The sequence below is a fragment of the Coregonus lavaretus genome (genome assembly GCF_964263955.1).
Source record: "Coregonus lavaretus genome assembly, chromosome: 27".
In the NCBI taxonomy this organism is placed as follows: Eukaryota; Metazoa; Chordata; class Actinopteri; order Salmoniformes; family Salmonidae; genus Coregonus; species Coregonus lavaretus.
In genome coordinates, this window is record NC_140014.1 from 27409406 (window position 1) to 27426099 (window position 16694).

The following is a 16694-nucleotide window of genomic DNA, read 5'->3' on the forward strand; positions in this document are numbered from 1 at the left end:
GGCAGACAGTAACACAATCCTTTGGGCAAAACTGAAATAACTGACAACCCAACCACAATGGCTTCAAGTGATTGCTCTCATCAAAACGAATTCGAAGACGGATCATTTGTTTAGCTACATGGTGACATTCAACAGGAATATAGTGAAGAGAATTCGAAACAAAGAGTTGGATTTAGCTAGAAGCTCAGCTACAGCAGATGCTAGCACCAAGACGGCTTGCTGGTTACTGCATAGACAAATATAGTTCAGGTCAGCTAACTAGCTAATGACAAGATAGCTTGCTCAATAGTTATGTCGAGCAGTTTTACAAATAAGACGTTTTTGCTAAGCAGTTCTCTACAGAGCCCTATGAATAGTTTTTTTTTTCATCTGTTGGCAACAACAACACACTGGGACTTGGAAACTATATATTTGTGTGTTGCAATGAAGAGCCTATGGGCGAAATGATGCAGGCGGGGATGCACTCTCAGCCAGGTCTGGATAGGCACCTGCCGCTGCTGCGAGGCCGCCACAGGGTTCCTCCGGGCAGTATGATACTGGGCCTAGAGGAGGCTTACCCCGGGTGTCACAACCGGAGCCCTCCCGTAGCCTACATAGACACCGGTGCTCAGGACTTCAGTGAAAATGACCGGAACGTCGCCCCGGTGTTGGAAAGGATAAAGAGGACTCGATCCAGTAGTTCAAGGCACCGGTATAACGAGGTTGTCACAGAATTGGGACCCGAAGAGGTGCGGTGGTTTTACAAAGAGGACAAAAAAACCTGGAAGCCTTTCGTTGGACACGACTCCCTGAAAATTGAGGTCATGTTCCGTAAATTCTGCGAACTGAACCCTGGCACGACCAAGCGCCAGGGCTTTTTGGGCATGAATGAAGGGTATGAGGAAGAGAATACAAGCGGTGTGGAAGCGACAACTGGGGGGTCGAACGGAGTTGAGCGAGCTGGACCAGTGCTGGAGCCGAGAACTAGGGTACATAGGGACAGGGGTTCGATGGAGAAAACGCACTCCACAGACGAAAGAGACCTTGATTCAATAAACATCAGTGTAGAGGCTGTATGTGTCAGGGGTGGGCTGTATGAGGTGGATGTCAAAGACAGAGAATGCTATCCTGTGTATTGGAATCGTAAGTATCAATAGGACGTTTCCTCTTTCCTACTTGTATACCCACCATTCATGTTTTTTGTTGTTGCTTGCAAACCAATGTGTGTAAGAGGGTTTGCGCCCCTTTAAAGTATTTTAGTCAACAACCCATCTTGCCAAGTGCTATTAATCTCCCAATGGTAAGCAAACGCCTCGGTGCCAGATGTTGAGTGGTGTCCATAATCTCTGGTTTTAATTCCTGTTGCATATCTCTCCAATGAGAGGCTGCAGATTGTGTGGACAGGTCACTACAGAGATTACCTTGTACAGCACTCACATGAGATCAGAGGTCGCATGGTATGATGTCACCATCATTCATTGACTTCTCCTAGGCAATCTGTCTGTCTATAATAGGCCTTAATGCACAAATATGGGCCACATACAGTGCATTCGGAAAATTCTAAAATGGATTAAATCGCTTTTTTCCATCAATCTACACACCATACCCCATAATGACAAAGCAAAAACTGGTTTAGAGATCTTTGCAAATATATAATTTTTAAACATTAATCACATTTCCATAAGTATTCAGACCCTTTACTCAGTACTTTGTTGAAGCACCTTTGGCAGCGATTACATCCTTGAGTCTTCTTGGGTATGACACTACAAGCTTGGCACACCTGTATTTGAGGAGTTTCTCCTATTCTTCTCTGCAGATCCTCTCAAATTCTGTCAGGTTGGATTGGGAGCGTCGCTGCACAGCTATTTTCTCCAGAGATGTTCGATCGGGTTCAAGTCTGGGCTCTGGCTGGGCCACTCAAGGACATTGAGACTTATCCCAAAGCCACTCCTGCATTGTCTTGGCTGTGTGCTTAGGGTCGTTGTCCTGTTGGAAGGTGAACCTTTGCCCCAGTCTGAGGCCCTGAGTGCTCTGGAGCAGGTTTTTATCAAGGATCTCGCTGTACTTTGCTCAGTTCATCTTTCCCTCGATCCTGACTAGTCTCCCAGTCTCTGCCGCTGAAAACATCCCCACAGCATGAAGCTGCCACCACCATGCTTCGCCGTAGGGATGGTACCAGGTTTCCTCCAGGCGTGACGCTTGGCATTCAGGCCAAAGTGTTCAATCTTGGTTTCATCAGACCAGAAAATCTTGTTTCTCATGGTCTGAGAGTCCTTTAGGTAACTTTTGGCAAACTCCAAGCAGGATGTCATATGCCTTTTACTGAGGAGTGGCTTCTGGCCACTCTACCATAAAGGCCTGAATGATGGAGGACACTGTTCTTGGACCTTCAATGCTTCATAAATGTTTTGGTACCCTTCCCCAGATCTGTGCCGCGACACAATCCTGTCTCTGAGCTCTACAGACAATTCCTTCGACCCCATGGCTTGGTTTTTTCTCTGACATGCACTGTCAACTGTGGGACCTAATATAGACAGGTGTGTGCTTTTCCAAATCATGTACAATCAATTGAATTTACCACAGGTGGACTCCAATCAAGTTGTAGAAACAGCTCAAGGATGATCAATGGAAACAGGATGCACCTGAACTCAATTTCGAGTCTCACAGGCTGTAATGTAACTAAATGTGGAAAAGGGGAAGGGGTCTTTCTGAATGCACAATCTGGACTAGAGTCAGGCCATCATATTTGAGCAACCTAATGAACCTGTAGTTTATCTTTGCCACCTCTCACAAATCCACAACAGTGGCCCGTTTTTATTAGTTTATCCATCATCCTGGGCACTGCCTCCATTGAATGTATCTGGACGTGCTAACTAATTCATGGAGATTTCCAAGAAAGCCAGTCATGGTGAAAATGAATGGACCCATGGTTATAGGGCCGGTTGCTATAGAGCCCTGGATTACTTGATCAGGCCAGCGGGGTATTTCATTTTCCCTGAAGGGATGCAGGGCTAATTGTCTGAATTCGCCTGAGGTAAAATGTAATGTAAATGTAAAACAAAGTGACAGTTTGAGAGTTTTTGTTTCCTAGGATCTTGCAGCTAGATGTTGTAATCAGTTTGAGACTCTGTTACTATGTTTGGGCCTGTAATATCACTGTTTGACATACTAATGAGTTAGCCCTATATCTTCTCTCACTAGAGTCTGTTTGATTTAATAAGACTTTTCGGAGACATTGGCATTTTCACTATCCTACATCTGTACTCTGCACCACATCCAATGATAAATGTAGCCTGAATACAAATGTAGCCTACTGTAAAAGTGATTCCATAAGAGTTTTTATTTATTTGCTGCTCTATAGATAGTGCTTAACCGTGTGTTGCTTACTCCCTGTTTGTAGGAACAAAGTCACACCCAAACTATGTGCTGTTAGCTAGAATACACAATGTAGTGTTGTCATGCTCTCACCAATGACTAATTCTAAACTAATCAGTTCTGTAATCTACTTTGGCCTCCTTCCACACGCAACTGAGATTGCCAATGCCTAGCTTTATGGAGTGCCGGGTTACCTGTCGTATTGCAGCCGTCACAAAAGTACCTACCTAGTCTTATTTGCATGCTGTGTCATCCCCACACAGATTGTTGTTACCAACTGGCTCAGGATACATTACACATTTTTGTCTTTGATAACCTTAGCATTTCGTTCCCTGTCTAGGAAACAATCAAAGGGAAACATTGAAAATAAAAACAAATTGAATGCTTGTGTAAATGTCTCTTGAACTTCCCCCTGCTCCTTTCTCTCTCCCACCCTCAGAACAGGAGAGCATCCCTGTCATGAGGAGCCAGTGGTTCATAGATGGCACCTGGCTCCCGTTGGAGGAGGACGAGAGTGACCTCATCGAGGTGGAGCACCTGACCCATTTCCGTGGGCAACAGATGCAGGACAGCTTCGACTCCAACTCTGTGGTGGCCAAGACAGTCGACAGCAAAGATGGTGAGAGAACACCGTGGCTTGTGGGAGATGTGCTTTAGGCCTAATTTAATATTTTTTAAGTGTAGGCCTATATCATGCATTATTCTAAAGACTGAATACCAGTTGTATCCAACCCTAGTCCTGGAGAGCTACAGTCTGGGCAAGCTTTGCCTCAGCACCGAAACTGCTGATTCCACTAACCATGTCTTGATGATTTGTTGATTAACTGAATCAGTTAGTTCTCCAGGACCAGGTTTGGATACCAGTGCTGTAGAAATGCTCTCTCACAATCATCTGCAAAACTCTGCCAGCGCAATCACTACTAACCTGATTATACACTGCTCAAAAAAAGAAAGGGAACACTAAAATAACACATCCTAGATCTGAATGAATGAAATAATCTTATTAAATACTTTTTTTCTTTACATAGTTGAATGTGCTGACAACAGAATCACACTAAAATTATCAATGGATATCAAATTTATCAACCCATGGAGGTCTGGATTTGGAGTCACCCTCAAAATTAAAGTGGAAAACCACACTACAGGCTGATCCAACTTTGATGTAATGTCCTTAAAACAAGTCAAAATGAGGCTCAGTAGTGTGTGTGGCCTCCACGTGCCTGTATGACCTCCCTACAACGCCTGGGCATGCTCCTGATGAGGTGGCGGATAGACTCCTGAGGGATCTCCTCCCAGACCTGGACTAAAGCATCCGCCAACTCCTGGACAGTCTGTGGTGCAACGTGGCGTTGGTGGATGGAGCGAGACATGATGTCCGCCACCTCATCCAGGCTCTGTCGCAGCCGGCCGCGACCGGGAGACTCATGGGCGGCGCACAATTGGCCCAGCGTCGTCCAGGGTAGGGGAGGGAATGGCCGGCAGGGGTGTAGCTCAGTTGATAGAGCATGGCGTTTGCAACGCCAGGGTTGTGGGTTCGTTTCCCACGGGGGGCCAGTATAAAAAATAATAATAATGTGTATTCACTAACTGTAAGTCGCTCTGGATAAGAGCGTCTGCTAAATGACTAAAATGTAAATGTATGTCCCAGATGTACTCAATTGGATTCAGGTCTGGGGAACGGGCGGGCCAGTCCATAGCATCAATGCCTTCCTCTTGCAGGAACTGCTGACACACTCCAGCCACATGAGGTCTAGCATTGTCTTGCATTAGGAGGAACCCAGGGCCAACTGCACCAGCATATGGTCTCACAAGGGGTCTGAGGATCTCATCTCGGTACCTAATGGCAGTCAGGCTACCTCTGGCGAGCACATGGAGGGCTGTGCGGCCCCCCAAAGAAATGCCACCCCACACCATGACTGACTCACCGCCAAACCGGTCATGCTGGAGGATGTTGCAAGCAGCAGAACGTTCTCCACGGCGTCTCCAGACTCTGTCACATGTGCTCAGTGTGAACCTGCTTTCATCTGTGAAGAGCACAGGACGCCAGTGGCGAATTTGCCAATCTTGGTGTTCTCTGGCAAATGCCAAACGTCCTGCACGGTGTTGGGCTGTAAGCACAACCCCCACCTGTGGACGTCGGGCCCTCATACCACCCTCATGGAGTCTGTTTCTGACCGTTTGAGCAGACACATGCACATTTGTGGCCTGCTGGAGGTCATTTTGCAGGGCTCTGGCAGTGCTCCTCCTTGCACAAAGGCGGAGGTAGCAGTCCTGCTGCTGGGTTGTTGGCCTCCTCCACGTCTCCTGATGTACTGGCCTGTCTCCTGGTAGCGCCTCCATGCTCTGGACACTACGCTGACAGACACCGCAAACCTTCTTGCCACAGCTCGCATTGATGTGCCATCCTGGATGAGCTGCACTACCTGAGCCACTTGTGTGGGTTGTAGACTCCATCTCATGATACCACTAGAGTGAAAGCACCGCCAGCATTCAAAAGTGACCAAAACATCAGCCAGGAAGCATAGGAACTGAGAAGTGGTCTGTGGTCACCACCTGCAAAACCAGTCCTTTATTAGGGGTGTCTTGCTAATTGCCTATAATTTCCACCTGTTGTCTATTCCATTTGCACAACAGCATGTGCAATTTGTCAATCAGTGTTGCTTCCTAAGTGGACAGTTTGATTTCACAAGATGTGTGATTGACTTGGAGTTACATTGTGTTGTTTAAGTGTTCCCTTTATTTTTTTGAGCAGTGTATTTCCAGCCAGGTACTTATCTGTAAGGAACTTATACATAATGCAGTGTGATAGCAGCTGTGGGAATGGGGTTCTCTGTAGTGGTGTCTGGGTTAGTTATGGACTCCATTAAAAAAGCATCCACTCCCATTCAAGTAATTTACCTTAGCCCACCTTAGCAGAACTGAAAAGTGCGGTTGGGACTCATATTATTACTGAACTTATTAGCTATCATGATCTCCCTGTAGACCAGAAAGGGGAAAAATACAAGTTTGACCTTTACGAGGCAGTTGGTTGTATTGTGTTAGCCCAGAGTGTATTATAGGTAAAAGTGTATTTCTCATGCAAGGCTCAGACAGCACAGTTATGCGACTTAGTTTCAGGAATAGCTAGTTGGAGCACTCTGAAAAGGAATGAGAAATGCAATCTTTCAGTCAGCAATCCCCTTCTGAATGCAGCGAGTCTTCAGGGCTGCTTCTTCTGTGATGAATGTGAGGTTGTGTGAATGAGTGCGATACCATCAGTATTAATAATAATAATAATAATAATAATAATAATATGCCATTTAGCAGACGCTTTTATCCAAAGCGACTTACAGTCATGCGTGCATACATTTTTTTTGTGTATGGGTGGTCCCGGGGATCGAACCCACTACCTTGGCGTTACAAGCGCCTTGCTCTACCAGCTGAGCTACAGAGGACCACCATTAAATCGTAGTGTGGGAAGATTTTGTGTGACTGTAAGTGAAGGAGGTAAAGCAAGAGAGACTGTTTGTACGTTTGTGTTTGTGTGCGAGAGAAAGGGCAAATGCCACCAGTGTTGGTGTGTGCTGTGTAAGTACGTGTATGAGAAATCATCTGACACATCAAGCTAAGTCTGAAGACAAAACTTCTATCTCGAACTGAGAACAAGTGCTGCTTTCCTTCCAATGAAGGCCAGCGCCATCTCCTCAGTCACAATGGCACTCTGAATTGGACCATAACACAGTGTTTGCACACATTAACCTCTCATTGCAAATGGTCATGACTTGTTTTGACTCACTGTTAATCAAAATAAGTTTAGTCCTTGAATGGGTCCCAGCTCTAACGTCTGTTCTGTGTTCTGAATTCCTCCAACAGTACACTCTGTTCATTCATTCAAGGACAGTCTCGTCTCACCCTTCAGGAGCTAAAGGGGACTGTAAAAAGTGTCATCTATAGACTGGCTGGCTACTGGAGGTTGCCTTACACCAATCTAAACACACACAGAGGACACACATCCTAATCAAATCACAGACTGAGTGTTTGAAATGGGATCCAGGGTTATGCCAAGGGTTCTGTCACCTTCACGTAGCTACCCACAACCCAGCCCTTTCCAAATCCCCCTTTGGAAGCACATCCTTTCCATTCTGAGTCACCTCTTCAGAGAGAATACGACACTACTCTGTTCTATCACTTCACCACATCATTTAATGGATTCATTCAATTGAGGATTCACTTTTCTCAAGATTGACACTTCAAACTTTCTGTTAACACATTCTGCAAAAGCCAATTAATACCCCTGTACAGTGAACAGTCTGTCACATATTGCTTACTGAACTTCTCTCAGCCTTTGCTATGCTGCACTGAAGATTGTTGAAGAATTACTATCTTGTTATTACTGTCCATGCTGCTATTTACTAAATAATTATTGCATCTTAAAAGCCTTACATCTTAATATTCATTATCATCCGTTTGGGCAACATTGTAGTGTGCTTCCTTTTAATGTGAGCACTCCGGGCTTCATACTGTGTTGTAAAGCACCTTGAGCCACTTTAGCACCGTACATGACACAGAGCAAGCTGTGCTTTGACAATACTGCAGTACTCTCTCGCTCTCCCCCTCTTTCTCTCTCCTTCACTCGCCTCCTCCCATCGTTCTCCCTCAACTGTCTTTCTCTCACCCTTCCTCCTCCCTCTCGCTCTTCTCCCTCTTTCTCTCTCCCTCTTCTCCCTCTTTCTCTCTCCCTCTTCTCCCTCTTTCTCTCAACCTTCCTCTCCCCTCTCCTCTCCTGTTTCCCTCCCTGCCTCTCTGGCCCTGAAGCCCCAGCAGCCAGTTTAGACTAATGGAGCAGAAAGCATATGGTGGGGCATGCATTTCAGGCATGTTATGTAGGCATGAGTTAATCATAATGCAGGCAGGATGACCTGTGTGGGTGGAGTCCTCTCCTGCCCTAGGTTACTGCTGCTGCTACTGTCTCAGTCAAACAAGGGGAGAGGATGTGGAATGGCATGTCATTTCAAAGGAGAGATATTCAGCCTCTGTTCATTGTTATTAAAAATGGAGGGGGAAAAATGCATTGAAAGGATTCCTCATTCCTCATCAGGCTTCTTTTTATAATTTTTTGAGGGTAGATCAGCTTTAATATTTCATACAGATTGTAACTTCCATCAATGTAATTGTCTGCATCACTTCCAATCCCCCATTTTGTTTTTTTCTCTCGCATATATATATATATATATATATATATATATATATATATATATATATATATATATATATATATATACAGTGAGGGGAAAAAAGTATTTGATCCCCTGCTGATTCTGTACGTTTGCTCACTGACAAAGAAATGATCAGTCTATACTTTTAATGGTAGGTTTATTTGAACAGTGAGAGACAGAATAACAATAAAACAATCCAGAAAAACGCATGTCAAAAATGTTATTAATTGATTTGCATTTTAATGAGGGAAATAAGTATTTGACCCCTCTGCAAAACATGACTTAGTACTTGGTGACAAAACCCTTGTTGGCAATCACAGAGGTCAGACGTTTCTTGTAGTTGGCCACCAGGTTTGCACACATCTCAGAAGGGATTTTGTCCCACTCCTCTTTGCAGATCTTCTCCAAATCATTAAGGTTTCGAGGCTGACGTTTGGCAACTCGAACCTTCAGCTCCCTCCACAGATTTCCTATGGGATTAAGGTCTGGAGACTGGCTAGGCCACTCCAGGACCTTAATGTGCTTCTTCTTGAGCCACTCCTTTGTTGCCTTGCCCGTGTGTTTTGGGTCATTGTCATGCAGGAATACCCATCCACGACCCATTTTCAATGCCCTGGCTGAGGGAAGGAGATTCTCACCCAAGATTTGACGGTACATGGCCCCGTCCTTTGATGCGGTGAAGTTGTCCTGTCCCCTTAGCAGAAAAACACTCCCAAAGCATAATGTTTCCACCTCCATGTTTGACGGTGGGGATGGTGTTCTTGGGGTCATAGGCAGCATTCCTCCTCCTCCAAACACGGCGAGTTGACTTGATACCAAAGAGCTCCATTTTGGTCTCATCTGACCACAACACTTTCACCCAGTTCTCCTCTGAATCATTCAGATGTTCATTGGCAAACTTCAGACAGGCCTGTATATGTGCTTTCTTGAGCAGGGGGACCTTGCGGGCGCTGCAGGATTTCAGTCCTTCACGGCGTAGTGTGTTACCAATTGTTTTCTTGGTGACTATGGTCCCAGCTGCCTTGAGATCATTGACAAGATCCTCCCGTGTAGTTCTGGGCTGATTCCTCACCGTTCTCATGATCATTGCAACTCCACGAGGTGAGATCTTGCATGGAGCCCCAGGCCGAGGGAGATTGACAGTTATTTTGTGTTTCTTCCATTTGCGAATAATCGCACCAACTGTTGTCACCTTCTCACCAAGCTGCTTGGCGATGGTCTTGTAGCCCATTCCAGCCTTGTGTAGGTCTACAATCTTGTCCCTGACATCCTTGGAGAGCTCTTTAGTCTTGGCCATGGTGGAGAGTTTGGAATCTGATTGATTGATTGCTTCTGTGGACAGGTGTCTTTAATACAGGTAACAAGCTGAGATTAGGAGCACTCCCTTTAAGAGTGTGCTCCTAATCTCAGCTCGTTACCTGTATAAAAGACACCTGGGAGCCAGAAATCTTTCTGATTGAGAGGGGGTCAAATACTTATTTCCCTCATTCAAATGCAAATCAATTTATAACATTTTTGACATGCGTTTTTCTGGATATTTTTGTTGTTATTCTGTCTCTCACTGTTCAAATAAACCTACCATTAAAATTATAGACTGATCATTTCTTTGTCAGTGGGAAACGTACAAAATCAGCAGGGGATCAAATACTTGTTTCCCTCACTGTACACATACACATATACATACATACATACACACACACACACACACACACTCCTTAGTTGCCCTGGCTGTGTGTTTCGGGTCGTTGTCATGCTGGAAGACCCAGCCACGACCCATCTTCAATGCTCTTACTGAGGGAAGGAGGTTGTTGGCCAAGATCTCGCGATACATGGCCCCATCCATCCTCCCCTCAATACGGTGCAGTTGTCCTGTCCCCTTTGCAGAAAAGCATCCCCAAAGAATGATGTTTCCACCTCCATGCTTCACGGTTGGGATGGTGTTCTTGGGGTTGTACTCATCCTTCTTCCTCCAAACACGGTGAGTGGAGTTTAGACCAAAAAGCTCTATTTCTGTCTCATCAGACCACATGACCTTCTCCCATTCCTCCTCTGGATCATCCAGATGGTCATTGGCAAACTTCAGACGGGCCTGGACATGCGCTGGCTTGAGCAGGGGGACCTTGCGTGCGCTGCAGGATTTTAATCCATGATGGCGTAGTGTGGTACTAATGGTTTTCTTTGAGACTGTGGTCCCAGCTCTCTTCAGGTCATTACCCAGGTCCTGCCGTGTAGTTCTGGGCTGATCCCTCACCTTCCTCATGATCATTGATGCCCCACAGGGTGAGATCTTGCATGGAGCCCCAGACCGAGGGTGATTGACCGTCATCTTGAACTTCTTCCATTTTCTAATAATTGCGCCAACAGTTGTTGCCTTCTCACCAAGCTGCTTGCCTATTGTCCTGTAGCCCATCCCAGCCTTGTGCAGGTCTACAATTTGATCCCTGATGTCCTTACACAGCTCTCTGGTCTTGGCCATTGTGGAGAGGTTGGAGTCTGTTTGATTGAGTGTGTGGACAGGTGTCTTTTATACAGGTAATGAGTGGAGAACAGGAGGGCTTCTTAAAGAAAAACTAACATGTCTGTGAGAGCTGGAATTCTTACTGGTTAGTAGGTGATCAAATACTTATGTCATGCAATAAAATGCAAATTAATTACTTAAAAATCATACAATGTGATTTTCTGGATTTTTGTTTTAGATTCCGTTTCTCACAGTTGAAGTGTACCTATGATAAAAACTACAGACCTCTACATGCTTTGTAAGTAGGAAAACCTGCAAAATCGGCAGTGTATGAAATACTTGTTCTCCCCACTGTATGTGGTCCTCTGTAGCTCAATTGGTAGAGCATGGCGCTTATAACGCCAGGGTAGTGGGTTCGATCCCCGGGACCACCCATACGTAAAAATGTATGCGCACATGACTGTAAGTCGCGTTGGATAAAAGCGTCTGCTAAATGGCATATTATATACATTTTATGGACACAGTCAAATTCTACAATAATTATATTTTGTTTGTTTTTACTCCTGAACTTCCTCCAATCATTTTCATGATGTCCATCTGGTTTGCTTCTATTTGCCTTATTTTTTTCACAAAAGCTCTCAACCTATAACCTATATACTTATTATGGACACAGTATGCTTTACATTAGTTATCTTGTTGTTATTAGTTGTTGTTATTAGTCCCATCCTTCAGCTTCATTCAACACCTCCCATCTATCTCGTAACACCATCCATATTGGATTTATATTTGCCATATATTTTTCAACTGTACTGTGATGTTTTACAGAAGTTCTGAACCTTTCTATTCTCATTGTTTCTAAATTGAAAAGTATAATTATATTATTGATCGATTGACCACAACTTTTCAGATCACCCAGTATTTCTATTTGCAGGGTTAGCTCCAGGTAAATAATGCAATCCTTTAGCCATTCCTGGACCTGTGTCCAAAAACAAGCTACAAATGGACAGTACCAAAACAAATGATCTAATGATTCTGTCTCTTCGCAGTAAAATCTGCAGAGCTGGAAAGATTGTATCCCCCATATAAATAACATTCTATTGTTAGCAAGAATTTTATATAATAATTTAAATTGAATCCGGCGTCGTTTTGCGTATCAATTCATAAACACTATGCCATGGAATCGGTATGTCAGAAATCTCTTCCCAACTATTTTGCAATCTATATGGGACGGCTGTCAATCCTTTGGTCCTTAAATGAAACTAGTATAATTTTTTATTTATCACAATTTTCTTTAACCAATTATATTCTTTAATGCAAGGCCGACAGACAAGTTCTTTACTTTTTCCCCCTTCCACTTTCCTTGTCCATTTTTGCGGTAATGCTGCAATTATTTGGTTGTAATTTTGGGTAGAGCAGACATTTCAATATGTTTTTGTTAGCTGCATGTGCTACATAACTCCACCAGTCCTACCGATAATATCATTTACGGAGATTATACCTTTTTTTAAACATTTTGTCAGTTTTTTTTATTTTTTTTTATCAATTAGTATATTTGAGTTTAACCACAATATTTGTTGCATTATTTGTTCTTTCGTTTCTGGAGGAATAAATTGAAATTGCAACCAACTTTCTATGGCTTGTTTTAGAAATAGTGACATTTGGGAGATTATTTCCTTTTCAAATAACTTAAAGTGAGAGGTTGTAAACTGAATAAAGGGAAAAAGGCCATTCTTGAACATTGTCTCACCCAATCTTAATAATTTGCTAGAGAACCAGTTCGGATTTTATGTATAACTTTTGTATGACTGAAGCTTTTAGTGATAGGTCTAATGCTTTAATATTTAATAATTTCTGTCCTCCGAATTCATATTCATTATAAAAATAGGCCTGTTTAATTTTGTCTGGCTTGCCGTTCCGAATAAAATTGAATATTTTTTTCTCATAATTTCAAAAAACTGTTCGCTATGCGTAGGCAAGACCATAAGCAAATAGGTAAACTGGGATAATACTAAAGAGTTAATCAGGGTGATTTTTCCACAAATTGACAGGTATTTACCTTTCCATGGTAGGAAGATCTTATCTATTTTTACTAACTTTCTATTAAAATGTATTGGAGTGAGATCATTTATTTCATTTGGGATATGTATTCCGAGTATATCCACATCACCATCAGACCATTTTATTGGTAAACTACATGGTAATGTAAAAATTGTATTTTTTTGTGATCCAATACGTAATATAGTACATTTATCATAATTTGGTTGTAATCCAGAGTGGTTAGAAAATTTATCTAGATCCTCTATGAGGCTGTGGAGGGATTCAAGTTGTGGATTTAAAAGAAAACAGGAATTATCAGCGTACAATGACACCTTTGTTTTTAAGCCTTGGATTTCTAATCCCTTGATATTATTGTTGGATCTGATTTTTAATAGCTAACATCTCGATGGCAATAATAAATAGATATGCCGATAGTGGACAACCTTGTTTCACTCCTCTTGACAGTTTAAAACTTTCTGAGACATAGCCATTATTTACCATTTTACTCCTAGGGTTACTATACATGATTTTAACCCAATTTATAAGAGATTGTCCAAAATTGAAACGCTCCAGGCATTTATATATAAACCCCAGTCGTACTTTATCAAATGCCTTTTCGAAGTCTGCTATGAATAGTAGGCCTGGTTTCCCAGATTTTTCATAGTGTTCTATTGTTTCTAGCCTTATATTATCTCCAATGTATCGCCCATGTAAAAAATATTTCTGATTAGAATGAATAATGTGCGACAATACCTTTTGAATTCTATGCGCTATACATTTTGCTAGAATTTTTGCATCACAACACTGAAGTGTAAGGGGCCTCCCATGTTTTACATGGACTGGATCTTTATATTTTCCACTTGTATCCTGTTTCAGTAATAATGAAATCAGACCTTCTTCTTGAGTGTCTGATAATCTACCATTTACATAGGAGTGGTTAAAACATGCTAATAACGGTCCTCTGAGTATAAAACAAATCTCTACAATTTGCTTCAGTTAGAGGAGATGGAGGCGACTGAAACGAAAACATATGCTTAAAGTACTTTGTTTCCTCCTTCAAAATATCATTTGGTGAATCATGGGTGACTCCGTCATTTGTAACCAGTTTCAATAAATTATTTTTGGTAGCAATCCTATGTTGAAGATTAAAAAAGAATTTGGTGCATTTTTCCCAATATTCCATCCAGTTTGCTTTATTTTTGTGATATATTACACTTGATCTTTCTTGAATAAGTTTCTCTATTTCTTTTTGTTTTTACTCTAATTTATTCTGAGCCTCTATGTTACAGTTTTTATTGCTATCTATCTGTTCTGTTAGACCTTCTATTTCCTTTGTTAGTGTGGACTCTTTTGACCTAAATTGCTTTTGTTTTCAAGATGAGTACTGAATTGCATGGCCTCTAAAGGCACATTTTAAAAGTGTCCCATACAATAAGGGGATTTGCTTTACCTATGTTATGTCGGAAAAAATCAGTTATAAATTCCTCTGTCCTAGTTAAAAACAAGTTATCATCCAATAGGCTTTGATTACATTTCTAATATCCTCGCCCACGTGGAAATTCAGTAAGAGTAATGTATATGCCAATTATATGATGATCAGGCTTCTTTGGCCAAGAGTGACAGTTTGCCACTTTCTTTGCAGTTAATGGCTGCCATCGCTGCCTAATTTGAGGAGGGAAATTGACAGGGTCATGGCTAGAAGGGATCCAGCTGTTGTCAAATGAATGTCAAAAGTTTGATTTTTGTATTTTAGCTAACCCTAACCCTTTTCCTAACCTTAATCTAATTCTCCTAACCGGTTACGGTAATTATCCTAACCTGCTGCGTAAATTCTCTTAACCTGCTATGAAAAGTCAAATCTGATGTTAATTTGACAAAAGCTGGATAACCTCCTAGCCATGGTCAATTAACAGTGGCCACAGATGGTGACCTGCATGGCAGCTGTACTATGGAGGGTTTAAAGATGATCATTTCAGAAGCTACTGAAGCTGGCAATAGGCTGGTTCACATGATACAGAGTCAGTACTTGCTAGTCTGGCTTGAGGAACGAGGAAAAAATAATGTACAAAGTATCACTGACAATATTTGTTGTGCATGTTGTACAGAAACCGTCATTTGGCACCAAATATTTGCTAGGCCTGCACACACACAGTTGCACACACGCACACAGAAGTGGAAACTCGGGAAGAGAGTTGCACCATGCAGTGTGACTGAGATGGCACCTCCAGAGAAAAGTCCCATTGAGGTGGACCCTCTCATTGTGATTACACCAACTATGGAGCAGGGTGTTAATAGCAAGACAGCCCCTGATGGCTCCCTTCTCAGGCTTTAGAAGACCTATTTAAACATGCACTGGCTGTGTGTCACTTAGGGAGACTGTGCTCACTGTGCTGTGTATGGAAGAATATAGTGTGGATGTGTGTGTACTGTGGGTATCTGCCTGCATGTGTGTTGGAGTGGTTGGTGATGATAGCAACAGAGAAATGTGAGTGTAAAGGGACTGTGTGTAAAGCCTATGTGAGAGTATCATGAGGGTGTGTTTGAGGCAGGAGAGATATTTGCCTGTGTGCTGGCTAGGGGCTGGGCCAGGGCTCATGACGGTGGGGAGTATTCCAGTCTGTCAGGCTCATGGAGCACCATGGCAAAGCACAGCCCCACAGGCACAAAGGGTCGTGTGTCAACAACACACACAGGTCATAACATCACGTCATGTCACAGCTCTAGTCTACACCACAGGACAATCATCATGGCACACTATGACCTTTACATTGACCATACATATTTGCTACGCATTCAATAGCTAGAAGGGCTATCATTCAAAATACATTTTTAATCGCAAGGTTTTCAGACTCAATTTGTCAAACATAGTTAAATTAAAATGCAATGCATTTGTAGTTTTGCATCTGCAGTGCTGCTCTTTCCCCTGGACGATTAAATCCAAAGCTCCCAGCGGAACAGACCAGCTCTAATCCAATGTGTCATTTGGAACGCCATTCCATTTTATGTTTATTGTGCTCTGGCTGAAACAGAGAAATCCACTCCACTAATGGACCTTCATTCAAGATTTAGGCCAGACCAAGCTCTGAGCAGGCCTTGTCGAAATGCAATCTCTTGTACTCCATAACACTGCCATATCATCTCCAATTGTCAACATCCAGAAATGGACAGCATTGAATCCCTAAACCATCAATCAATCACATTTATTTATAAAGCCCTTTTTACATCAGCGGATGTCACAAAGTGCTGTACAGAAACCCAGCCTAAAACCCCAAACAGCAAGCAATGCAGATGTAGAAGCATAGCCTATAATCATGGGCATACAAGCCATCTTCAGTTCAGAAAATAAGTCAGATGTATTAATGCTGTATTAGTACTAATCTAAATGATACAGTATTATAAACTGGGTGGTTCGAGCCCTGAATGTTCATTGGCTGACAGCCGTGGTATATCAGACCATATACCACAGGTATTTTTACTGCTCTAATTATGTTGGTAACCAGTTTATAATAGTAATAAGGCACCTTGGAGGTTTGTGGTATATAGCCAATATACCACGGCTAAGGGCTGTATCCAGGCATTCCACTTTGCTTCGAGCTTAAGAACAGCCCTTAGCCGTGGTATATTGTCCATATACCACACCCCCTCGTGCC

At 42.7% G+C, this 16694-nt stretch overlaps 1 protein-coding gene across 2 annotated transcripts in view; it reads left to right on the plus strand.

Annotated features, from left to right (window-relative positions):
* The first annotated feature begins 272 nt into the window (after window positions 1–272).
* LOC311102776 (phospholipase DDHD1-like) overlaps window positions 273–16694 on the plus strand; it is a 45068-nt gene continuing 28646 nt past the window's right edge. For both annotated transcript variants that reach the window (XM_084144181.1, XM_084144182.1), the window contains exons 1-2: window positions 273–1122; window positions 3794–3973. In XM_084144181.1, the coding sequence (XP_084000307.1) occupies window positions 435–1122; window positions 3794–3973 (868 nt within the window). In that variant the 5' untranslated portion in view covers window positions 273–434. The remainder of the gene's footprint in view (window positions 1123–3793; window positions 3974–16694) is intronic.